Source organism: Canis lupus, chromosome 27 (assembly GCF_011100685.1).
Source record: "Canis lupus familiaris isolate Mischka breed German Shepherd chromosome 27, alternate assembly UU_Cfam_GSD_1.0, whole genome shotgun sequence".
NCBI lineage: Eukaryota > Metazoa > Chordata > Mammalia > Carnivora > Canidae > Canis > Canis lupus.
Window position 1 is genome coordinate 43,087,224 of NC_049248.1, and position 26,137 is coordinate 43,113,360.

General features: G+C 48.7%; 2 protein-coding genes and 1 long non-coding RNA gene across 5 annotated transcripts in view; 1 reads left to right on the plus strand and 2 right to left on the minus strand.

Moving 5' to 3' along the window:
- BIN2 (bridging integrator 2) overlaps positions 1 to 4,631 on the minus strand; it is a 33,617-nt gene extending 28,986 nt beyond the window's left edge. For both annotated transcript variants that reach the window (XM_038577702.1, XM_038577701.1), the window contains exon 1: positions 4,482 to 4,631. In XM_038577702.1, the coding sequence (XP_038433630.1) occupies positions 4,482 to 4,562 (81 nt within the window). In that variant the 5' untranslated portion in view covers positions 4,563 to 4,631. The remainder of the gene's footprint in view (positions 1 to 4,481) is intronic.
- LOC119866364 overlaps positions 1 to 20,226 on the plus strand; it is a 29,882-nt gene extending 9,656 nt beyond the window's left edge. Inside the window, exons 3-8 of one of the 2 annotated variants that reach the window (XR_005380155.1) lie at positions 2,166 to 2,298; positions 8,207 to 8,359; positions 10,892 to 11,014; positions 18,951 to 19,053; positions 19,370 to 19,402; positions 19,843 to 20,226. This is a non-coding gene — a long non-coding RNA (uncharacterized LOC119866364). The remainder of the gene's footprint in view (positions 1 to 2,165; positions 2,299 to 8,206; positions 8,360 to 10,891; positions 11,015 to 18,950; positions 19,054 to 19,369; positions 19,403 to 19,842) is intronic. The other variant, XR_005380156.1, reaches the window with a different exon arrangement.
- Positions 7,270 to 25,916, minus strand: CELA1 (chymotrypsin like elastase 1). Its single transcript, NM_001003007.2, is given in 8 exon segments — positions 7,270 to 7,424; positions 8,194 to 8,343; positions 19,811 to 19,956; positions 21,421 to 21,557; positions 22,765 to 22,890; positions 23,788 to 23,888; positions 25,126 to 25,208; positions 25,850 to 25,916. Coding segments are annotated over 8 exon segments (801 nt in total). The 5' UTR covers positions 25,890 to 25,916; the 3' UTR covers positions 7,270 to 7,406.
- Between the last annotated feature and the right edge of the window lie 221 nt (positions 25,917 to 26,137).

Consider the following 26,137-nt stretch of genomic DNA (forward strand, 5'->3'; position numbering starts at 1 on the left):
TAGGCTCCATGCAGGGAGCCTGACGTGGGACTCGATCCCGGGGCCTCCAGGATCACGCCCTGGGTTGAAGGTGGCACTAAACCGCTAAGCCATCTGGCCGCCCCAAATAAAATCTTAAAAAAAAAAAAAAAAAAAAAAAAAGAATGTTGTCTTAGGTCTGATAACGATGTTGTAGTTTATGGGAGAAATCCTCATTTCCAGGATATATGCTAACGCAGGCCCCTCCTTATCACGGCCCCACTACAGTTTCCATCCTTCTCTGCCACCACTCCCCGTCCTCCAGTTCAGCTGCATTTCTCACTAGTCTGCCCCAAAGGATTTCCACACTCCATGCCTTGCTCACGCCGGCATTCCTCAGCTGGAATGTTCCCCCACCCCCTGCCCCAGGAGCGACTAACGAGCCATAATTCCTACCTCGAATTCCACCTCAACTACAAACGCTCCCTCGGGTCTATACACTCTTTCTCTCTGAATTCCCGGAATGCAGATCCCTCAGGTGACTCATTTCACTCTTTTTATTTTTAACTTGACTGTAAGCTCCTGACAGGTGAGAGGGCCTCTTACTCATCTCCAAGGTGGGTGCAGCCCAGTGTCCCAGAGAAAGGAATCCTTAAGTATTGTTGACCTAACCTTCTGGGAGACAGTGAAGTGAAAGTCAGGAGGGGAGAAGACCAACAAAGGAGTCGTAAACAATGGCCCCTTCTCAGGGGAGGGGGGGGAGATTGGCCACAGAGAACCCCAAACAGATGGCAAAAGCACTCGTTTGAAATGTGAAGAAGTCTCTTACTGTAAAACCCCAATTCAGCCTCATGTTGGGTCTGGGTGGAAACTGGAAAATGAAACAAGAAGAATGCTTCATCCCCACTGTGTAGAAGAGCCCCGGGCCTTCACTCCTACCCCCAGAGGAGGAGGCCGGAGCAAAAGCTGCCTCTACTCCCAGTTTTGCTCCTGGGAGATGAGCAGGAAGTGGGCAGGTGCAGATGTCAGGATGGTCTATCAGGAGCCTCGTAGTAAAGAGAGCAGCCTGAGGTTGGGAGCCAAAGGCAGGACACCTGGCTTTCAGGGATAGTTCTGCCATTGGCCAACCTGTTTTGAGTCTCGTTTCTTCATTTCTAAAACTGGGATATTAATAACACGCTCAGAGTGTTGCTAAGATGAAGTGAGATCCTATCATGAGAGTGTTGGCTCCATAGAGAGAGCATGTCTTTTTTAGAATTTCCCTTGCCTTGTCACTCGTAGGCACTTGATATTTGACTACTTGACACCTGCTACGTACGACTCAGAAGATTACTGCCAACTGCTTCCAGAAAAACTAGAGTTCCACGGACTCCTTTCTTTTGACTGTGAAACAAACCTCCCCTGGGCAGCCCCGGTGGCTCACCGGTTTAGCGCCGCCTTCAGCCCAGGGCCTGATCCTGGAGACCTGGGATCGAGTCCCCGCCTCGGGCTCCCTGCATGGAGCCTGCTTCTCCCTCTGCCTGTGTCTCTGCCTCTCTCTCTCTCTCTGTGTGTGTCTCTCATGAATAAATAAATAAAATCTTTATTTTTAAAAATTTTTTAATTTATTTATGAGAGACACACAGAGAGAGGCAGACACATAGGCAGAGGGAGAGAAGCAGGCTCGATCCCCAGACCCAGGATCACACCCGGAGCCAACGGCAGTCGCCGGAACCAAAGGCAGTCGCCAAACCGCTAAGCCACCCAGGCGTCCCTAAATAAAATCTTTAAAACGACAATAACAACAATAACAACAACAACAAAAACCTCCCAAGGACTCAAGGACTCTGGCAGGCCGGGTTGAGCTCCTCCCCACATCCCAGGCCATTCCCACCATCCCAGCAGCACCCACCCTCTAGGGTGCCCCCACTGCACCTCTCAAGTTCAGTGTCTGCCTGCCCCTGTGTTTATGTCTGGGTTCAGAGCATCTTCCTGTTTTCTGACTTAATCTGAAAGTTACCTAAGGCAGATGTGAAGTGGCTCCTCTATTTTGGGTGTGTGTGTGGGGGCTCAGACTGGGAAGCACAGGGTGTGACCTGGGGTGGCTGGTTCTCCCTTTGGGGAATACCTGCCTCTGAGGTTTAAGGCAGCCCTTGGCCCTTCTGGCTTTGGTATCCTTACCACGTTGAATTTGAAAATTACTGAATATCGACTCTCTCATTTTACAGATGCAGAATCTGAAGCCCAGAGCAGGGACATTATTCATCTAAAGCTTTGGAGTCCGTGCTTAGGAAAGGAAAGAAATCCCAAACCAAGGGCATAGTGTTGACGACGGGCTGGACAAGGACAAAGGTGAAAGAGGTAAAATCGATTGCTGTGTCTTTTTTAAATAATTATTATCCATCAGGTTCTTTTTTTTTTTTTTTTTGGTCTTCTGGGTATTCTTTCTCTCTCTCTCTCTCTCTCTCTCTCTCTCTCTCTCTCTCTTTCTTTCTTTCAATTTTATTTATTTATTCATGGAAGACACACAGAGAGGCAAAGACACAGGCTGAGGGAGAAGCAGGCTCCATGCAGGGAGCCCAATGTGGGACTCAATCCTGAGAGTCCAGGATCACACCCTGAGCCGAAGGCAGGCGCTAAACCGCTGAGCCACCCAGGGATCCCCGGTCTTCTGGGTTTTCTCTGTTTTTCCAACCCATAATGTAGCTGGTATTCCTGTTCCTCCACACCATTTCTAACTAGACCCACCCACATGCTCTGATCGTTATCGGATTTGTAACTAGACAGCCCTTGAAGACGCTGAAACCACCATTAAGGCGAAGCGGAGGGCCGGGAAGCAGCGCCCTGTAGCCACACACAGTCTCCTTTTCCTCCACTCTCACATAACCCCGGCTTCCTCGGAGACAGCAAAAGGAGAGTCATCTACCAGAGTGCCTGCCCGTGTGTTTACGTCTGGGTTCAGAGCATCTTCCCGTTTTCTGACTTAAGCTGATAGTTACCTAAGGCAGATGTGAAGTGGCTCCTCTCTCTATTTTGGGGGTGGGGTGGGGGGCTCAGACTGGGAAGCACAGGGTGTGACCTGGGGGCTCCCCACCAGGTGGAGCTACCCTGACAGGTGGAGAGCAGAGCGGTTGGGGTCAGAAGGGAAGAACATGACTCTGGACAAGTGGCAACAAGAATGTCATTAAAATGTGTAGAGAAGGGCAGCCTGGGGGCCCCAGCGGTTTAGCGCCGTCTTGAGCCCAGGGCGTGACCCTGGAGACCCGGGATTGAGTCCCATGTCGGGCTCCCTGCATGGAGCCTGCTTCTCCCTCTGCCTGTGTCTCTGCCTCTCTCTCTCTCTGTGTCTCTCATGAATAAATAAATAAAATCTTTAAAAAAAAAATGTGTAGAGAAGCGGGGTGCCTGGGTGGCTCAGTGGTTGAGCGTCTGCCTTTGGCTCAGGTCATGATCCCGGGGTGCTGGGATCGAGTCCTGCATCAGGCTTCTGCATGGAGCCTGCTTCTCCCTCTGCTTATGTCCCTGCCTCTCTCTCCCTGTGCCTCTCATGAATAAATAAATAAAATCTTTTAAAAAATAAGATAAATAAATAAAAGAAAACATTGAGTAGGGCACCTGGGTGGCTCAGTGGTTGAGTGTCTGCCTTTGGCTCAGGGCATGATCTCCGGGTCCTGGGGAGCCTGCTTCTCCCTCTGCCTCTCTCTCTCTCTCTCTCTGTGTCTCTCATGAATAAATAAATAAAATCATTAAAAAAGTGTGCAGAGAAGTGTTCCAGGTGGACAGGCTAACTAAATATTTGCTAGTGCTGGAGCAGGGCCACCCAGAGCCAACCAAGGACACAGTCTAGAAAGAGATGCTCCTTCACCACCCTGGGCCGGGTACTTTCCAACTCCAAAGGGAGGGCACAGAAAGCAGATCTGGGCTGCTAACATCAACCTAAGCAGCTCCCGGGAGCCAGGCAGGGCTGGGTGCGGGGAGGGAACCGTCTGGAATCCCTCTAGCCCTTGCCGATGGGTCCTTCTGGCTGAAAGCACAGCCGCCCATGGCTGTCTCAGGACTGCGGGGAGCCCACCGCCTTCCAGCCTTCAGCTCCCCCATCTGTGAAGTACCAACCCCGTGGACCCCCAGGCCGAGAACAGCCACCTTCGCTCCTTCCTCCCACCTTTCCTGGGGCGCCCTGTTGTTTAGGGTTCCTGTCTCCTCGGCGTCCCCGTCTTGACCCAGATCGGGGGACATTCTCTGTTCTCTTTCAAATCTGTTTGATTGATTGATTGATTGATTGATTTAAAAAGGATTGTATTTATTCATGGGAGACACAGACTGAGAGAGGGGCAGGGACCCAGGCAGAGGGAGAAGCAAGGTCCCTGCGGGGAGCCCGGTGGGGGACTCGATCCCACGACCCCGGGGTCGCGCCCTGGGCCCAAGGCAGGTGCTCAACCGCTGAGCCCCCTGGGGATCCCAAATCTGTTTTAAGGGGACCCCCGCCCCGGGGCCGGCCGCACCCTGCACCCCCCTGGCCGCGCCCGGCCACCCCCGTCGCCTACCTTCTCCTGGGCCCTGCTCAACTTCTTCTGCACCTGCTTGGCGAACAGGCCGGCGGCGCCCCCCGCCCTGCCCTCCGCCATCCTGCCGGCCCCGCCGCCGGCCCCGCGGCCCGTGGTTTTCTGGAGGCCCCGGAGGAAGTGCGGTTCCCGGCATGCCTCGCATCCGCCCGTGGCCCGGGCGCCCCGCCCCACGCGGCGCGCGACCCCCCCCCCCCAGGCCTGGCTCCCAGGGGCCCCCCGGAGCTCGGGCGGGCGCACCTGCCGGGAGGCGCTGGACGCGGGGCGGCCGCAGGCGGCGCTGCCTGGAAACCCGCTGCAGGCGCGCGGCCCGGGGCGCCAGCCGGGGAACGCTTGCAGTAGGACCATCACCAGTAGTAGTATTTTTAAAGATTTTCTGTATTTATTCACGAGAGACGCAGAGGGAGAAGCAGGCTCCCTGCAGGGACCCCGACGCGGGACTCGATCCCGCGACCCCGGGGTCATGCCCTGGGCCCAAGGCAGGCGCTCAACCGCTGAGCCCCCCGGGGAGCCCCTATTATTTTATTATTGAATGTGGGCCCAGAGTCTTGGTGCCCGGAGCCGGTTCGCCCTCGCTGACCATCAGCCCCGGGAGGGTAACTGGAACGAAGGGGTAGAAAAGATGGCCATTGGCATCGGAAACGCGAGGCCCTTCCGCGGGCTTGTCTCCTGGTTGCCCGGGGTCGGGGTAAAATGCACGTCCTGGTCCAGGCCGCGGGTTTGCAGGACGGAGGGAGAGGTTGGCTGTAAGCCTACAAGTGGTAGGGGCAGGTGCAGGCAGGTGCGGGCAGGCGCGGGGGCACCACATCTGGGTTCAAAAGGGAGGGACAGCTGAGCCCAGGGTAGAAATGGGTGGGGGGGCGTCTTAGGGAAGGAGAAGATCTGGCTGGGAAAGGGATCAAGGAGGAAAAGGTGGGAGCCCGAGCTGGGGAGGGGGGCAGACTGGAGGGTGTGGAAGTGGGGATGGGGCTGCCCACATGCCCACATCACACCTGTGGCTTCCCGCAAAGGCTTCCCGATGGAAGCTGACCCGTTGGAGGGGAGAGCTGGAAATGAAGACGTAGGCTTGAAGCAATCCTTTATGCATGGATCTTTACAGTGGAGGTAATGACCCTCCAGGAGGGGAAGAGGGTCAAAATGACTTCCTGGGGGTGGAGAGGGAAGCTGGAGGCCCTTGTCTGCTCTCGTGTTCTAGGCCATTCCCCCAGATAGACATACTGCACTCAGGGTCAGCTGGGTGTCGGGAAACTAAGGATAAATTAAAAAAAAAAAAAAGAAAGAGAGAGAGAAAGAGAGAGATATCTGTCCTCAAGATGCTTAGAGTCTGGAGGTGGAGCTAGGTGGGTAATGAGATGATTATAATGTTATGTGCTTAATGCATTTACAGGGATGGATACAAAATTGTCAGCTACTAGGTCACTCGGGTTTGTTCTGGATGGCAGCTGTGGGGATGGTCTAGAAGGGGGAGGGTGCAGCAAATGGAAGGACTTGATATTGGAGGGGGACAAGCTCAGGGGACGGTGGGATGGTGGGACTGTGGGAACACCGAGAGAAGATGGCCATGATAACAGGTCTGTCACTGGCAGAAGGAGGCCAACGCCCCTGTCACTTTTGGGAGTCCACAGCGTCCTCAGCAATGCCTCCCAGCCACTGCCTCCTAAGAGACCCTCTCTTCAGTGCCAGTCTCTTAGGAACTGAAATTGGTGGTCACCGAATCATGTGGTTTCAGAGCAGGGACAATCTTTAGACGTTACCCAGGTGAGGAAACTGAGTCACAGAAAAAGCTGGCGACTTGCCTACTCGTTACCCAGTTCCTCGGTGTTGGAACTGAGATGGGAATACAGACGTCCTGACCCAGCTTCTTATAGTGCATACGCGGTTCCAGAAGGCTCTGCTGACTTTGCAGCCTACAAATGCCAGGACTGGTCTTAGCCAGTTTTTCTGGTTATAATGTTAACCACCTATTCCCTCTTGTCTGGTCCTGCGTGATGGCTATGAAAAGCTGCCCCTCATCCTCTGCGCCTTCTTTCGGTTCCCCCTTCAGTCTATTGTAGGCCACTCCAACAGACTGAGCCCAGGCCCGAATAGAGCAGAATTATCAGCTTCCCAGTTCTCTGTGGTTTGCAGAACCCTGGATCCGGTTGTCTATTTTAGTCTCAGCCTTGAAATGCTGACTCACACTTAGTTGGAGGCCCTATACTGCTGTTTCTTCACCCTTTTTGTTCTGCTCAACCTTCCCTTTATTTGTTCGGCATCTTCTTTTCTCCTTGTTTCTATTCTTGCCTCCCTATCTTTGCCTCCTTTGTAAGTCGTCACTCTCTTGGTCTGCTGGCGCCTGACCTACCCCTGAATCCTACACTCCTATCTCTAGAGTGTCCTAGTCGTTGCCATTCACCCAGAACTTTGGGGTGAGCACCTGTTCTAGGCACTGAAGCAGGGAACGAAGGAAGGGTGAGGCCACAGCCTACCTGGAAGAGTCAGGGCACATTTAGTCACTCGAGAACATTTGAAAGCACTCTGTGCCTTTGAATATAGCAAATACACGTGGAAGAGCAGATGGGCCGATCACCATTGATCCGAAAGGAAGGAAGATCCGAAAATAAGGCAAAAAGGATCATGTAAAACTACTCCCACTCAGCTTAGTTTGTGAACTGGTAGAGGTGGCAGGAAATGGAAGAAGCAGCGCAGAAATGTGGTGAAATCCCACTGTGGGTCCCAGAACTTCATTTCCTTTGGAGGGCTCAATTACAAACCAAAAAAAGACACAGGATGAGAATGTAAATTCTGTTTTATTTGTTTTTCTGTATCTGGCTCAAAGGTCTTTCAGAACATTTTTTCCCTGATGGCCTCAAGTCCTACTGTGGATCCAAGCATCACTTAGGAAGGCCTTTGGGTTCAGGAAGATGTTCAGTTGGAGGCAATGACCTGAAGGCAAAGCCAATATGTCTACAGTCAGTAACTTCTGCCCACCTCCCTTCTGTTTTCTTCCAGGGCTCCTGGTTGAGGATGGCCCTACACTGGGTTTCTGGGGGCGTTGCGGGGGAGGGCAGGAAGTAGATTTCAGCTGTGTCAGGACAGTTCAGTGTTAGCGGCACATACCCAGCACTTAGTGGCAAGAGCAGGCCTTGAAATGGTTGTGAATCAGAGATCCTGCCACCAGACTCCAGAGTGTGTTTGAAGGCTGGAGGGCATAGTGGGATGATGGTGAAGCTCCACCATCAAGTCAGTGTAGGTAACGTCTCACCTAACCCTCAGGCATTGTCTGTAGCAAGAGGGAGGTACAACCTCTTGCTAAAAGGTAGAGCGAATCCTCATGATGCCCTGAGCAAGGGCTCATGGGAGAAGATGTTAGGGACTCTTCCCTTGCCCAGGAACACATGGGCCATTCTGCAGCCATGTCTCCCTTTGGCTTTGACTTAGGACAGCACTGATATGTGCCCAGTTGAAGTCTGTGGTTGGCACCGTCTTACCCTAAGCAGTAAACGCGTTGGTGAGGCCTGAGTGGGCACGCAGAGGGGACCTCAGGACGGCAGCATTACTGAGGGGGAGTGTGCCGTGAAGGCAAAGGCAAGGAGTTAACAATGAATGTGGTGAGGAAGATGGCGGCCTCCCTTGTCCAGCTTTTGCTCCCCAACCCAGCAGAGCAGGGGTCTTCAGGAGACCCGGTTTCAACCTGTCATTGGAGGAGACTCACGTTGTTTATCCAGGTGATGTAAGCAGAGACCCGGGTGAAGACTGTGGGCTTCCTGGAGACGTTACAGCCCAGGCTGGACACAAAGCTGGTCACTCCATGGACAGTGTACTTGCCATTCACCGAGCAATGGAGGGGGCCCCCAGAATCACCCTGCAGGGAGGAGAAGGTAGGTCCTAAAACTCCATTTTAAAATCTTTGAACCTGGGGTATCCCGGGTGGCTCAGTGGTTTAGCACCGCCTTCGGCCCAGGGCATGATCCTGGGGACCTGGGATCGAGTCCCACATCGGGCTCCCTGCATGGAGTCTGCTTCTCCCTCGGCCTCTGTCTGTGCCTCTTTCTCTCTGTGTGTTCCTCATGAATAAATAAATAAAAATCTTTAAAAAATTGTTTTAAAAAAATAAAATAGAATCTTTGAACCTTTACTTTTGCTTATACCCCCTCTGCATTTCTGCTTGTAAAATCCTGTGTGCTTTTAAAGCTCCAGTTGGAATCCCTCCTTCCTTCATATCCCCACAATCCCGATGAAATCTCTTCTTCTTATCGGAACAATCGCAGTACCTCTTCCTTTCTTTTGCTGCACTCATGTCATGTTCTGCCTGTATTTTGGTTTCATAATTTGTTTCTACCTGCCACGCCTACCTACGAGCTGCTTGAGACAGGAACTGTGTCTTACTGATATGGTTCCTCTCCACAAGGGCAGCATAGAACTTTGGCATCTTAAGCTCAGTAGCTTTTATTGACCTAAATAGAACCTGGGAGTGGGGGGAGTAGGACGTTCTAATGTTTTTTTTCATCTCCAGCATTTAGACCAATGGTTCTCATTAGACTTAGAGTTTAGACACAAGGTGGGTAGTCAACACGTTAAACTAAACTGGGGTAAAGAAAAAAAAACTGGGGTGAAGAGGAGAGAAAATGACATATTGGGTAGTGGTTACATGCTCAGGCTAAGAATCAGGAACCTGGGTTTGTAGAATATGACCTTGATACTCTTCCTTACTCAGCTGCCAAGTTGCTAATTCTATAATTCCGGGCAGAAAATTGAAACACAGTTCTTTGGAAAATCTGACCAGCATAAGAGGGAAGACCTAAAGATACTGCCATTGGAGATCCCCTACTGTAACGGCCTCACTAGGTCACTCTACAGACCAGGTCACTGTGGATGAATCCCACTGAAGACTCAGAGCTACTGGTCAGCTTCTTATTACCTCACTCTGAAATAAGAGCAGATGTTCAAGGAGTACCAAACATCTGAAGAAAGCCTCTAACCTAACAGTAAAGCTCAAAACAAAGAGACAAAGAAATAAAAAATGAAGGCAACCAAGATTTGCAGGGAGGAGGAAACAAGCAATAAAAAACTATGATAAATATTGCATCCATGATATGAGAACAGCATGCTATTAAATAGAACATTAAGAAAACAAAAAGAGCCTTTGGAAATTATGACTATCATCTTAGAAATGAAAGATGGGAAGGGTTGGAAGATAAAATAGAATAAACAAAATATAGAGAGACTTAGAAAATAAGAGGACTATATAAGGAAGTAAATAGGTGAATAACAGAAATTCTAGAGAGAGAGTTTAAACATGGAGGGGAGGAAGTCATAACAAATAAACATTTTCAGAACCAAGTTGTGGAGTTTCTAAAATGAGAAACCAAGTCTCTTTCACAACGAATGCAAATAGACCCATACCAAGACACAAAAGACCGGGGTCAAGAGAGGATAAAGTAAGTCCCTTACAAACTGGTGGACAATCCGGGGCTGAATTTGCGATAAGTTGAGTATATAGTATGCAAATTACAAAGAGTTATTAACTCCAGGAAAAACAAAGTTCTGCAGGAAATGAAAAGTAATTTTAGAATAGAATATGGATGAGAGGTCAGGCATGAGAAAAGAGGTACTCTTGCCGTTTGCAAGGATGTGGATGGACCTCGAGGGCAGGATGCTCAGTGAAACGAGTCAGACAGAGAAAGACAGATCCATTGTGATCTCTCTTCCATGCGAAATCTAAACGCAAAACAAAACAAGCTCACAGACACAGAGGACAGATTGGTGGTTGCCAGGGGTGGGGCAGTGGGGGTGGAGAGGTGGAAAAAAAAACTGCTTCCCTTTGTCATGAACTGACTGATTTGCAACATCAAATAGTGTTTAAGACAAGAAAGAGAAATAGAGGGGGACCCGCAATAAAACACACTCACGCTCGTGTGTGTCAAGCATGTCTCTGGAAGAACAGACAGCCAAGAGCAGCTGTTGACTCCATGAAGATATATATAATTCACTTATAATGCTACTTTTGATCACAAAGCACTCTTCCAAAATGTTCCAACTATTAAAAAATGACAACAGGAAAAAAAAAAAATGACAACAGGCCCAAAATAGCGTCACTTACGCTAAGCCGTTCCAAGACTTAATACCTAACTTAATTGTAGCTTCTGCTTCTCCCAGAAATGTGACCTTTAACCAGCCAACCTGGAATTTCCCTGTCAGCACTAAGAGGGCAATCGGCTGATAGACCTCCTAAAACAAGACATTCTTTGCTAAGAGTTTCCTTTTTCCAATCTCTCTTTGCCTTTAAAAACTTTTTCTACAGCTTAATGAAGCTCCTTTCTATTTTCTAGATTTGATGATATCTGATTTACGAACCATTGGCGCCACTTTGATCTCTAAATTTATTCAGCTGAATTTTTGTTATTTACCAGATTTGGTGGCAGAGGCCAGACCAAAGGACACTTCTGACAGCTTTGAGGACACCAAGAAACAGGCATGGTGGCATTCTAAGAACACTTGTTTACGGTCTTTCTTACCATTTCCAAGGGCGATGGGTAAGTCCCCTTGTCAATTCCATCATAATGAATTCTCATCAGATCTTTAAAAATGATTTAAGATCATCATCATCTGATCTTAAAAATCAGATCTTTTTAAGTCTTTTATCATTTACGAAAAATTATTGTTTTACTCAGATGATTTTACAAAAGCTTCCTGCAAATGTATTTTATCTTCAGAGAAATTCATGGAAAAGAATCTGACAAGTACTCTAGAATACAGGTTTCTGATACTTTGATACTTTCAGATTGAGCAACAGACCTGGATGAAAATATCCAGAACTAATGAAAAAAATGGATTCAAACGGGACAAATGTTAATTACATGAGCCTGACTGAATTGAGGAGGATGATTATAATTTGTACGACTTTTTTTTTTTTAATTTTATTTATTTATTTACGATAGTCACACAGAGAAAGAGAGAGAGGCAGAGACACAGGCAGAGGGAGAAGCAGGCTCCATGCACCGGGAGCCCGATGTGGGATTCGATCCCGGGTCTCCAGGATCGCGCCCTGGGCCAAAGGCAGGCGCCAAACCACTGCGCCACACAGGGATCCCAGTACGACTTCTTATTTAAAATGTGGCTGGTTCTCTAACGTTTTGCTTTTCCAGATTTCAGTAAACCTTTTATTCCTTTCTCTTCAGCTATCAATAATTTGGTAAGATACATCTTTGTGACCAAAGATGAAATATTTGGTTTTGTGACCAAAGATGAAACATTCAAGAATTCTCCAGTATTCTTTTCATGACAATATACCATCAACCCTTGAATAACATGGGGAGTTAGGGACACTGACTGCCCCTTCCTGCATAGTAAAAAAATTCCCGTATAATCTTTTACTCCTCAAAAATGTAACTACTGGGAGCCTACTACTGACCAGAAGCTTTACTGATAATAGAAAGTTGCTTAGGGCAGCCAGGGTGGCTCAGCAGTTTAGCGCCTGCCTTCAGCTCAGGGTGTGATCCTGGAGTTCCGGGATCGAATCCCACGTCCGGCTCCCTGCATGGAGGCTGCTTCTCCCTCTGCCTGGGTTTCTGCCTCTCTCTCTCTCTCTCTCATGAATAAATAAATAAATAAAATTTAAAAAGTTGCTTAAAACGTATTACATATGTGTTCTATACTGTATTCTTACAGTAAAGTAACGTAGATAAAAGAAAATGTTATTTAAAAATCATAAGGAAAAAAAAAAAATCATAAGGAAGAGGGACACCTGGGTGGCTCAGCGGTTGAGCATCTGCCTTTGGCCCAGGGAGTGATCCTGGAGACCCGGGATCGAGTCCCACGTCGGGCTCCCTGCATGGAGCCTGCTTCTCCCTCTGCCTGTGTCTCTGCCTCTCTCTCTGTGTCTCTCATGAATAAATAAATAAAATCTTAAAAAAATAAAAAAATTAAAATCATAAGGAAGAGAAAATACAGTTATTCTGTATTTATTGAAAAAAAACAAATCCACATATAAGCAGACCCACACAGTTCAAACCCATGCTGTTCCAGGGTAACCATAGTTCGTTATTTACATAAGTTCCATGAAAATCTGATCTCTTTGTAACAAGACACAATTGGAAACATTGGTTATATTACCAAAGTTCTGATTAGAATATCATATTTGAGAAGGTTGTGCACAAACTCAGATATGACCAGACAGTTTTAAGGAACTAAAGTTGACTTTACAGAGCCAATAAAACCTCATGGAAAAATTGACCTGGTACTTTGCTTACAAGGGTCCAGACGGGGGTAATCCCTGTCTTAAAAAGAGCTTATGTCAAAACGAATAATATTAGTTAATTGGATTTAAATAAAGTAAAATAAAAATGTTTAAAAAAGAGCTTATGTGGTCGATCACTATTCTTGCTGCACTTATGTAAATAATCAGGCAAAGTTTAATGCAAACAAATTAACTATAAAAAATGAAGGTAATTGTAGAGAGAAGAAATTATGTTTACACTTCATCTGTATTAGATTCTAATCCTATTAATTGTCTTTGAGGTTCAATTATATACCTGTAAATTGGACTGGATCCTGAATTCTTTTAGTATCTTAAAAAATCTGTGATTTCAATTTCTTTTTTTTTAATTTTAAAAAGATTTTATTTATTTATTTATTTGAGAGAGAGAAAGAGAGAGAGAGAGGCATGAGCAGGGAAGAGGGGCAGAGGGAGAGGGAGAAGCAGACTCCCTGCCGAGCAGGGAGCCCCATGTGGGGCTTGATCCCAAGACTCTGAGATCATGACCCAAGCTGAAGGTAGATGCTCAACCAACTGAGCCACCCACCCAGGTGCCCCTGTGATTTCAATTTCAAAATATTGAAACTACTGCTTCCAATTTTCTCTCGCCCTTCTGATTTGGAATCACTAAGAACAAAGACTGCCCTTGAATCTCCTTGGAAGGGACTACACCAAGTCCTCCTCACCACCCAGATGGCAGCCAGACTCCAGGGACTTAAACCTTGGATCTCATAGCTGGAGAAGGCTCCATCCGACATTTGGTCCCACACAAGTGTCACAGACTTCCCAATCAAAGTGACTAGGGAGAGAAGTAGCAGACATCCAGGTAGACTGCTTCTTCCCCATAGGCCAGATCAAGACTTCATACTTCAGGATCCCCGGGTGGCTCAGTGGTTAAGCGCCTACCTTCAGCCAGGGGCGTGATCCTGGAGACCCGGGATCAAATCCCACGTCAGGCTCCCTGCATGGAGCCTGCTTCTCCCTCTGCCTGTGTCTCTGCCTCTCTCTCTCTGTCTCTCTGTCTCTCTCATGAATAAATAAACAAAATCTTAAAAAAAAAGAGAGAGAGAGAGACTTCATACTTCAGCTAAATATGAAGCCTGACCCCTGGCTTGAATGGGCAAATGTAACAATCCCTGAGAATGAATCCACTGACAGTGCCACCTTATTGAGACGTGGTTTGTGTCCCGAGAGGGTTTATCTTTGTCTGTGGTGGTTATCACTCTCCTTGGGCCTACAGAGGACAGGATAGCTGGCACACAGCCAGGGAGTGCCTTTTAGGTTATCCAAGTCTGCCTCCAGCTTTCTGCAAATGAACGGAGACACTTCACTGTACAACTCCCCTGGATTTACATCATCGAGTTAGAGGAAGAATTGAGTTAGAAGGGAATCATCGAGTTAGAAAGGAATCATTCATGACTCAGGATTCACTTCCTTTGGCAGGGCCACACTTCCCTGGTTAGGAGTAGAGTAAATGTACATCAGAATATGATCAGAAACCTCTCTGTAACTCTTGAAGATATTGTAGAATCTGTTGCCAAGACAATAGCTGCCCAACAAAGACCCTTAGACTCTCTGGCAAAAGTTGTTCTCTATGATTGGATAGTCCTTAATTATCTTTAGCTGAGTGAGGGGATGTCTGTGTTGTGGCCAACACCACTTGATCCACCTGGAATAATCCACTCCAGATAATCCTCCTCCAGATCCACTTCTGGAGGAGTTGAAACTCAGTTATGTAAGATCACTGAGCAAGCCACTTGGCTTAAAAGGGTGACTCCTACAATGGGGTCCTCAACACCCAAATGGATCAAAATCAAATAAGTCAAAGAAAGACTCCATTGTAGGGTTAATCCTGCTAATAGTAATCATAAGAGTCTCCCTGGTCCATTGTTATCCTCTCAAAAGCTTCAAATGCATGTTCATTTGAAGCCACTAACCACGAAGCAAATGCTCTCTCCAAAGCGGGGGCACCAAAAAAAGGAATAAAGAGAATGAACAGCTTAAAGGTTGTGAACCCGAAGTCATGTGGCCTGTGAACAGCGCAGGGGCCAAGCAAAGAACCATCATGACCTCTGAATACTGCACAAAACAAAATTTCACAAAAAGCTGTGACAACTGCAGAGCAGTAGCTGAGAGTGGCACTAATGCCTTACATTTTGACCATACCTCTCAGTTAGCCTGAGGATCTGATAATCAAAAGCGGGGGATGTTTTTTAAAGGAGAAACAAGTTGTTTTTTTTTTTTTTTAAGATTTACTTACTCATTTCAGAGAGAAACAAAGAGTACAAGTGGCAGAGAGAGAGAATTTCAAGTGGACTCAGAGTCCCACACGGGGCTCGACCTGGTGACCTCAAGATCAAAACTACGTGATCACGATCTGAACCTAAACCAAGAGCCGGTCGCCCAAGTGACTGCACCACCCAGGTGCCCCTCTTCCACCCAAATACTAATAGGGGTCTGAGAGGATTCCTGGGTGAGAGGAATGGAAGGTAATTAAATTATATATAATACTAATGTCTTCTGCTAATTGAACTGAAGAGATACAGGGGCGCCTGGGTGGCTCAGTGGTTGAGCATCTGCCTTCGGCTCAGGTCCTGATCTCAGGGTCCTGGGATTGAGCCCTGTGTTGGGCTCCCTGCTCAGCAGGGAGTCTGCTCTTCCCTCTGCCCTTCCTCCACTTGTGCTTACTCTCTCTCTCACTCACTCTCTTTCAAATAAATAAATAAAATCTTTTTAAAAAACAGAGCGAATCCTATATTCACTTAGTCATTTGCGTGGTCTCCAACCTCCTCTATCAGTAACACTTTGGAGGCCAATCATTGTCCCACTCACTTTAATTAATCCAGACTCCTACTACCCTTGTTCCTTCATTTTCAGCAAACTGACGCCTAGGTTAGAAGTAAATAGGGGATCCCTGAGTGGCACAGTGGTTTAGTGCCTGCCTTTAGCCCAGGGTGCGATCCTGGAGACCCAGGATCGAGTCCCACATCGGGCTCCTGGTGCATGGAGCCTGCTTCTCCCTCCCTCTCTCTCTCTCTGTGTGACTATCATAAATAAATTAAAAAAAAAAAAAAAGAAGTAAATAGAAAAAAAATAACGCGGAACACCTGCCATCCTCCAGCCACCAGCCCACACACTCTCATAGCCACGCAGTCTGGTGTCCCTCGTCCTGTGCCGGCTTCACCTGTGCTCTTGCTTCCACCTCTCCTCCTCCTCTGGGGTCTTGTCCTTCCACTATTTCCTCTCTCTGGCTCTACACATCTTTTCTTCTCTGCCTGTTAACATACTCAATTTTAACCTACTGCATTCACCTCCTCCATGACCTGTCATCCTCCTTAACGCTACCAGACTTTTTTGTGCGTGTGTCCCTTTCCTTCATCCAAGATTCTTGGAGGAGCATTCTCCATTCCTTACTATGTTTCTCATGGTCTCTTCATTCACCTTCAATAAAGCTTCTCCCTCCTCTTCTCTACTGACACGGTCTTGCAGTGACCCACCAGCTGTCCGGTAGGCACGTCCAGTTGCCTACCATGGCTCCTGGATGCACTGTATGACACACCGTGTTCCCTGAGATTCTAGAAAACCCTTATTCTCTCGAATCCCTTCTTAAGTCTTACAGGTTCTTTGTCCTCCACCAATCCCTGAAGCACTCAAGTATTCCTGTTATCACAGTTCTTTCCTCAACTTCCCGTTCTTTTCTCATTCTACAACTTTTCGCCAGTGGGATGGGGGTGGGTGGAGAGTCGGGGGTGGAAATCTTCCGCTGTATATGGAGCCCGGCTCTCTCCCCGAGCTCGACTTCTTATATCGAATTGCTTACTGGGCAACTTAGCTGAATATCCCCCCGGGATTTCAGACTCGACTTGTTCAGAACCAAACTCATCACCTTCTCTCCCAAGTCCTTTAAACCTTCTCTCACTGAAGGCAGCAACCCCCTCCCCAAATCACCTAAACCAGATGCCTAAAAGTCACTCCAGATCCTCCTCCTTTTTCCTCTTCTCTACTACCCTAGTTCAAGTCCTCAAATCTATTGCCTAGAGGATTACAGTGGTCTCCTAATCTGTCCCTCAGCCAACCTTACCCTCTTCAAAGACATGCGTACCTTGTCATCAGACAAGGCTTCTAGAAGGCAAATCTGATCATGCCATTCTCCTGTTCATAACTCATCAATGGTTTCCCAGTGCCAAAGAGATAAAGTTCATGCCCCTAAACTATGATGGAGGTCCAGCGCAGGCTGCCCCCAAATATGCCACTTTGGGATATTGACTATTTTGAATTAAAGTTACTTAAGGGGCACCTAGGTGGCTCAGTCAGGGAAGCCTCTGCCTTTGGCTCAGGTCATGATCCCAGGGTCCTGGGATCGAGCCCCTATTCAGCAGGGAGCCTGTGTCTGCCTCTACCTGCCACTCCCCCTGCTTGTGCTCTCTCTCTGTCAAATAAAAAAATAAAATCTTAAAAAAAAACAAACAAACCCAAGAGACATAATTTAAAAAAATAAAGTTACTGAAGAACAGACAGTGTAAGAAGGACATTTTAAACCTACTTTGGGGATCCCTGGGTGGCTCAGCGGTTTAGCGCCTGCCTTCGGCCCAGGGCGTGGTCCTGGAGTCCCGAGGTCAAGTCCCACATCGGGCTCCCCGCATGGAGCCTGCTTCTCCCTCTGCCTGTGTCTCTGCCTCTCTCTCTGTGTCTCTCATGAATAAATAAATAAAAATCTTTAAAAAAAAAAACCCTACTTTGTTCCTCTGAAAGCAGAAAATAAATTTGCCATGTGCCAGGAGGTAAGGAGACATCCTTATCAGTAGAGATGGGAATTTAGGGCTTATAACACACTCTGTTACTTTACCCTGTAGCTTCTTCACTAATTTACCCCAAGCCCAAACTTCTTTGTCCTGTCAATTCTTCATACATTTATTATTTCTTTGTCTAAAAGGTCTTTGTCTTTGAGTCTCATATTTTTATGAGCTTCTGCACAAATGAAATTAAATTTTTCTCCTGTTAATCTGTCTTACGTCAATTTAATTATTAGATGGGCCAAAGAACCTAGAAATGAAGAAGGGAAAAATTTTCTTCCCCTGCACATGGCACTTGAGGCTCTAAGTCAAGAGACTCCTGCTTGCCTCTAGCATCATCTCCTGCCATTCCCTGGTATGGCAATAGTTTATATTCTAGTCTAGGATCAGCATACTTTTTCTATAAAGGGCCAAATGGTAAATATTTTAGATTTTTCAGGCTATGGAGTCTCTGTCACAACTATTCAACCTTCCGAAGCTCTGAAAGTAGCCATAAACAATACATAAATAAGCAAGTATGACTGTACTTATTCCAATTAAATGTGTTTTTAAAAAAGATTTATTTATTTATTTGAGAGAGAGCACAAGCATGGGAGTGGCAGGGAGAGGGAGAAGGAGAAGTAGGCTCTCTGCTGAGCTGGGAGCCCGACGCGGGGCTCAATCCCAGGATGCTGGGATCATGACCTGAGCTGAAGACAGACTCTTAACCATCTGAGCCACCCAAGTGCCCCTCCAATTAAACGCTTTTTAATGAACCTTGGAATTTAAAATTTTCACGTGTCATGACATCATTCTTTTAAAACTTATTCTCAAGCATTTAAAAATGTAAAAACGAGGGCACCTGGGTGGCAGAGTTGGTTAAGCAGCAGACTCTTGGTTTCGACTCAGGTTGTAATCTCAGGGTAGTATCAGGCCCGGCATCGGGCTCCTCACTAAGTGCAGAGTTTGCTTGAGATTCTCTTTCACTCTCTCTCTCTGCCTCTCCTTCTTGTATGATCTCTCTCTCTCTCAAAATAAATAAATCTTCAAAAAATCTTTAAAAAAATAAGATATAAAAACCATTCTTAGGGGATCCCTGGGTGGCTCAGTGGTTTAGTGCCTGCCTTTGACTCAGGGTGCGGTCCTGGAGTCCCGGAATCGAGTCCTGCGTCGGGCTCCCTGCATGGAGCCTGCTTCTCCCTCTGCCTCTCTCTCTCTCTCTATCATGAATAAATAAATAAATAAATAAATAAATAAATAAATAAATAAATCTTGAAAAAAAAATCTTAGCTCATAGGCTACAGAGAAACAGGCAGCAAACTGGATTTGGGGGTTTCTGGGCTCTGACCTCTGCTCTAGTTGTAGGGAATGCCCTGCAATTCTCAAAATGTTCTAGATGGTTTCTTGGCCCATGCCCTCATTCATGTTGTTCTCTCTGAATAGCTTTTCTCCTTTTTGCCTGGATTCTCCTATTTAACCATCAGGACTCACTACAGACTCTGCTTTCTTGGGGAAGGCAAGTCTTTTCTGACCATGAGAGATACCGGTAAGTGCCTATGTTTTAGGTTCCTATATTGCCCTATGCATATTTTTTTAAATAACACTTTCCCACGTTGTATAATAATATCCTATCATATGTCTGCTCCTGCCATTCTTCCACTAAACACTTGGTTTGAGTCATCTTTGTATCCCTAACACTTAGCACAGTGCCTTTAATAGGTAATCGAGAACATCTGCTGAATTGTATTAAGAAATCTGTAGGATGGTATATTGCTGATTGCTCTCGTCTAAATGGAAGAAGGTTCTGTTTATCATATATATAAATGATGTAACACTATTCTCTGTTCTTTCCCTTGCCATAGTCACCTGTATATACGCCTGGAAATGCTACAGAGGTAAAGGGGTAGTGGTGGAGGAGCTACAAGAAAAGCTGAGGTTGATGGGAGGAGAGCTTCTTTGTACACAATTACAACCACCACTCTGGGCCGTGAAAGGCCTAGGTGGCTAACAGCTTCTAAAGAACACGCACATACATCAACACACCAGTGTGGGGCCACGCACAAGCTTTTGAGGTCAGGACATGGGGCAGGATGAATTTTAGGGTTCCTTTCAACTTTGAGATGCTGTGAGTAGAGAGTTACTGGCACAGACTCATTCTCACTCAGACCCCAGAGTAGAAAGTCAAGTCTGTGCATGGGGGTGGGCGTAGGTGTGGAAAAGGGAGTGAGGAAAAAGGTGGGTGGTGGGAGGCAGAGGGGGAAGGACCTCGGATGGGATTTCTGCCCCTTCCCGCGTGCGTTCACCTGGCATCCAGAGCGAATTCCGTCTCCTCCAGCGCACACCATGGATTTCTTCACGATGGAGCCCCAGTAGGAGGAGCTGGAGCAGATGGCGTAGTCCACGGTGGGCAGGTACGCCTGCTGCAGAACCTGGGCCAGCTGCCCATTGGCTAACAGGACACACAGAGTTGGAGGTCAGGCCCAGATGCTCTCCAGGGGAGAAACCTTCCACAACCTGCCAAACCTTCCCAAGCTCTGATGAAAGCTCCTGTCTCTGCCCATTGTGTGCCACAGATCCTCCCCCTTCCCCCTCTTTATATGGAAGCTACAGGCCTCTTCCTTCAGGGGTCATCCCCTATCACTGTTCCCAAGCTCCAAACCACCAAGCTCTAATCTCCTACTCCTGCTTTTAAAAAAAAAAAAAAATGTTGTTAAAGCAACTCTAATGGTCTTATTTGTTGATAACTCTCCCGCCTTCACCTTATACTGCGAACCGCACGAAGCCGACCTGGGACTGCACACCCTTATTTTCATGTCATAAGAGCTCAGTGCAGTTTTCCTTTATCTGGCTCTTTGGACTTTCCAAAGCCTTTGAAACACGAATTATTTCTCTGTATCCTTACAACAGCCCTTTCCTGTTACAGGTCAGGAGGTTGAGCCATTATAACATTAAGTGAACTGAGAGGAGCTGCGTTGGACGGGTGTCTCTCTCAGCTCCAGGTTTTCCCAGTAGACTGGCTGCTCACGGCAAGGCCTGGCCTCACCTCCAGAGCCCCAGTACTGCCTCCTGGCCCACAGGCTTCTGTGTTGGGCTGACTTAGCCATCTCTGCTCATAGCCCTCCTACCTTTCCGTGTTGTCTAGATGGCATTCCCTACCAGAAGTCTTCCCATGATGATCAGAAGAGGGCTGAGGCCACTTCTGCCTTCATTTCTCTGGACCTACGGCTGCCTCTGGTTCCTTCACTCCAACCCACAGCCCAGCGACTCTCTATGGAGGTAGCATGATGGTGGCATGACCACCAAAGCGGGAGCCAGGACGTGTGGGGCCTGGCCCCAGCTAACTAGCTACTAACTGGTCAACGTGATCTTACACAAGGCCCTTAATTTTGTTGGGCCTTAGTTTCCTCATGTACAAATGACAGGCGGGGGTGCCTGGGTGGCTCAGTCACTTAAGAACCCGACTCTTCATTTCATCTCAGGTCGTGATCTCAGCGTCGTAACATCGAGTCCCCTGTGGGGCTCCACGGTCAGCACGGAGCCTGCTTGAGATTCTTTCCTTCTCCTTCTGCCCTCCCTGTCACGCTTGCTCGCTCTCTCTTTCTCAAATAAATAAATAAATAAATAAATCTTTTAAAAATAAAATAACGAGTACAAAATATTATCTGAGATAAGGTTTTTGGGTTTGTTTTTTCTTTTTTGTGGCTTTTTTGGTTGTTTTTTAGTTATGAGTCTATGACTCTCCGACTTGACCATTCCATGGCCCGTACCTGGCTTCATTTCACGCACCAGTTATTTTATCTCTGGTTCCTTATTTCTGGCTATGAACACCTAGGACCACAGAAGAGTGTGCCCCGGAAGCTCAGCTGCCTACTCAAGATCCCAGCGGTGGATGGTGCCAGTGTAGGTGACTTACTCTTGGTCAGGCCCCAGCCTGTGATGTAGCAGGGACTGTTGTTGGCCAGGATGGCTCCCTCCTGCGGCAGGACACCCAGCTGGACATAGCTGTTGAGGGTAACTTTCTGGGCCAGGCGCAGCAGGGCAATGTCATAGCTGTGGGAGGAAAGGAGCCAGCTCAGACCTTCCTACAGGTCAGCCTAGGGGCAGGCCCTCACTGAGCCTTTGTGACACCGCAGCATTAGAACTAACCGCTTTCGGGGTGCCTGGGTGGCTCAGGCAGTGGAGCCTCCGACTCTTGATTTTGGCTCAGGTCATGATCTCAGGATTATGGAGGGGAGCACTTGCCAGACTTTCTCTTCCTCTCTTTCCCCCTCCTCATGCTCTCTCTCTAAAACAAATAAGTTGGGGTGCCTGGGTGGGTTAGTGGTCAGAGCGTCTGCCTTCGGCTCAGGGTGTAATCCTGGGGTCCCGGGATCGAGTCCCGCATCCGGCTCCCTGCTTGGAGCCTGCTTCTCCCTCTGCCTGTGTCTCTGCCTCTCTCTCTTTGTGTCTCATGAATAAATAAATAAAATCTTAAAAAAATAAAATAAATAAAATAAAGAAGTCAATCTTTAAAGGGAAGAAAAAAGAAAAGAAGAAAAAATTACTAAAAAAAACCCCCCAACATTCATGACTTTGCAGGAGGAGGGGTAGGACTTGCGGGGCTCCAACTGGAGTTGGGTTGTAGGGCATTCCTTGTTTAGCAGCAGCACCTGCTGGTGGGGTCTTGGTATTGCAGTTTTGCCGTGACCTTTGCCACCCAGGGGAGGGGAGCTTACATCTTCCAGTTATTGGGGGTGGGGGTGGGGGTGGGAGCCAGAAAAGAGCAGAGTGGCATGATCTTGGTAGCAGAGAAGAATTCTCAGAGAAGAAAGATGTAAAATGCTGCGTGGTCGGAAAGCTCTGCAGAAATATCCCAGTCACTTGGACCCCCCCGGCCCCCACACTCTAGAGAACCATGATTTTAACTACCATTTAACACCTTTCCTTTTCAAAGGTGTTCAGCACAGTCTTGCAGTTTTCTCGTATAAGATTAATTTTTAGAAACTTATTTTTGCTGGGTGGTCTACTCCGTAAGACGCATAATAAACAGCAGCACACACGGAAACACCCAACTCTGCAGAGGAGGAGCTCCAGGTAACCCAGATCATGCAGGCCAGCCTAGATGAAACAAATCCCTCGGACCTTCAAAAATTCTCAAGCTTCCCCAAACCTGAATTCTCCGAGGCCTTCTGAATGAACACGAGGGACGCCAAGGCCGTGTTGGCGGCCAGTCAGCCCCTCTCCCTCCCCGCCCAAGGCCAGCCCAGCCTTGGCCTACCCGGCAGACACGTCATTGCTGTTCCAGTACGGATGCACCACAATCTTCTGCACACTCGCGGACTGCTCGGTGCCGTCGTTCTGGCTCAGGTTGTGCTCTCCGACCACCACGCGGAAGGTCATTGTTCTGGAGTGACGGAAGGAAAGGAAATCCTGGATGACTCAGGGGGTCTTTCCCCCTAGAGGAAAGCTGGGAAACCATCTCAGGTCCGGTCTGCAGGACGGGGAGCCTTCTTCTCCGGCCTGGGCAGAGAGCAGACCAAAGAGCCCGGAAGGGGAGGAGGTCACAGGCCCTCTCATCCTCCAATTTATTCACAAGCGAGGGTGACAAAAACTGCCATTGACCTCATTGCCCAGTTTATTAAGCGGAACATCATAGACTGAATATCTCGTGACCTGGGGGAGGTGCGGTGAGCCTAAGTGAAATAACTGCTCTCAGCCCACGAGGGATTTGGAGGGAGGTTATAAACCAGTAGTTCTTAAAGCTTGAGCCCTGGACCAGCAGCAGCGGCGTGACCTGGAAGCTTGTTAGAAATGCAGATGACCAGGCTTCAACCTGAACCTACCCCGTGCGAAGCTCTGCTGCCCAGGACCCAGCAAGGACCCTGTGCCTTGCGGGTGATGCTGGTTCATGCTCAGATTTGAGAACGATTGTTCAAGACCATGGAAGAGATGGTTACCAGCCAGTCAATGACCAGCCACTGAAACATTCGCCTGGTCAGAAATCCTCGCGGTAACTCTACGAAGTAGGTGTTACTACCCCGCGTTAGAAAGAAGAGAGTGAGGGCTTAGAGAAGCTAAGAGACTCGTCCAAGGTCACTAAGGTAGAAGAAGGTAGAATGGGATTTGAACCTCAGCTTGCCTGCTGCCCAAATCTCTACTTTTCATTATATTCTGCTACCTCCCCCCAGGCCCCCCAGTGCTCAAAGTCCCGCCCCACGTGCTCAGAGATACATATCCCTCCAGAAGGGCCAGACGTCCCCCCTTCCAGGGGCTCAGCAAAGCTGCTTTTTGTTTTTCCCACCTGTCCACGCAGTGAGCAGCTGTCATCACCCAGTTCTGTCTGATGAGGGTCCCTCCGCAGGTGTGATACCATTTGCCCCCGGACAGGTACTGGAGGGAGATCTAGAAGGGGAGGAGACAAAAGAGAGAGAGAGGCTGGTGTTTCTTAAAAAAGGCTTTGCCCCACACTACCTGTTACACTTCACTCCCTGCCCTCCTTCAGAACAGTCTCCAGCTCCGTGGGCTAGACGTGGCCTGTGGGTTTCATCCGACCTGTCAGTTGGTACTGAGTGGTTGCTAGTGGCTCCGGGAGTGGTGGCGAGGAGGGCTGGCAGCTGGGCCTGGGGCGGCAGGAAGGAGCGCTCCCCTGGCGGGGATGTTTGCCGGGGAGACGTGGCCATGGGTGGCTCCGTCACCCAAGCCCACAGGCTTAGGCCTCCTGAGCTCCCCTTCCGAGGTCTTTAAGACACACCCTGTCCCCCCGACTTTAGGGCACACTCCAAACTACCCCTGGAATATCCATTCTCATCAGTTCGCAGCTTCTTCAGCACCTCCTATTCCACAATAGCTCTGCCTCTGAAGACTGGGGTGCAAGCGTTTGTGAATGGCATTTCATTCTCATTGTAGCGACCCCTCTGAGTTGGGTGACCATTCCCCGGTTCATTTGCCAGTTTTACACCCTTAGAATTGCTTAAAGCACAGCCTGGCTGCCCTGTTGCAAAAGTAGAAACTCTAAATCGCCAACCAAAGAAGCAACATGCTCTACTTGGGGTTGGGGGTGTGTTCGAAGGCCGAGGCTCACTGTGTGGAGTGGTGTGTGTGGGTGTGGGGGGGTCTGAGGTGTGGGTCCGGCGCTCAGTCCTGCTAGTGTGGCACAAGTGGGGTCTCTGCGAACGTAAACGTGGTTTGTGTTTGGGCACGTGCCTGGGACAATGAGTGTGGTTGGTGTTCACATCCCCTCCTGCAAACCTTTTGCATGCCTTTGCCACCTAAGCCTGGTCCCGTTCGTCTTTTTTTTTTTTTTTAATTTTTTTATTTATTTATGATAGTCACAGAGAGAGAGAGAGAGAGAGAGAGAGAGAGAGGCAGAGACACAGGCAGAGGGAGAAGCAGGCTCCATGCACCGGGAGCCTGACGTGGGATTCGATCCCGGGTCTCCAGGATCGCGCCCTGGGCCAAAGGCAGGCGCTAAACCGCTGCGCCACCCAGGGATCCCCCCGTTCGTCTTTTAAATCTAGAATCCGGACAGTCGGAGAGCTTCTTGTTGGTAAGGACGGACACAGGCGCACATCGTGTCGTGCAGCCCAGCACAGAGGCGACATGGCCCTGCTAGGAGTCTGGAGCTGGGAAGGACACCCACCTGAGAGGGCCAGGAGTTCCTCCGGGCCTCAGTCCCTCCAACTACCCGGGCATTGGTTTCTGGAACGTCCTGGGTGCTGCGTCCTTTGTGGGGCAGAAGAAAAGTGAGTGATGACTAAGCATGGGGTCAGCTCAGGGTGGGGGGCAGGGTGGCAGTTTGCTTTGTCTGCAAATTCACGTTCCTCCCTAGCAAATGAGGGGCCCAGCTGAGAGTTATGAGCCCCTTTGGAAAACAGGGGAGTCCGCGTGACTTCAGCCCTCCCCGGGGTCCTCCGCAGTCGGGCGTGCTATAAAGGGACCCATCCCTCAGGGGCTCCCGGTGGCCTCAGCCTTGCTGGGGTCATCCCACGGCCCGAGGCGACCTCCCCCCTCCCCCTCTACCCACACATCCAGGGCCTTGGCCGGGTTCTCCAGGGGCAGGGACAGCAGTGCGCATCCCGCTCAGGCACCTGCTGAGCATGTCTTCCTGTCACTGAGGGTGGTGAGAAAGCCCAGGCCCCGTGAAAGAGGCTCCTCTGCCCTATGGCCCAAGTCCTGCCAACCAGGGGGTCCTGCACGAAGAGTCGCCCTGACTGTCCCTATCATGGGCTCCAGGAGGATAATAAGGTTTTGGCGAGTGATCCATCCTGCCCTGGGACAGGGAACAGGCCTGGGTCTAAGGAGAGCTTTGACCTTCCTGTCCAAATGCTCCTCCTTAAAGAACTCAGGCCAGATGACCCACTTACCATAAAGGACCAGGGTGCTGAACACCAGGAAGCGGAGCATGTTGCCAGCTGAGTAGACCACTGCCCCCTCGCCATGAATTGCCATGCACCAAGCCCTCTTTATATTCCTCTTATCAGCAGCTTTGCTGACCTCCTTGCTGCCAGCTGGCAGGGCTGCGGATGGAAGGCGGGAAAATCACAGGTGACATGGAAATACAAATGAAAAGATTTATTTTCAAGTAAACTAATTTGTCTGTTGTTCAAAGACAGAACAAGGTCAGGTTAGGGCTGAATTAATCATCTGCTTTC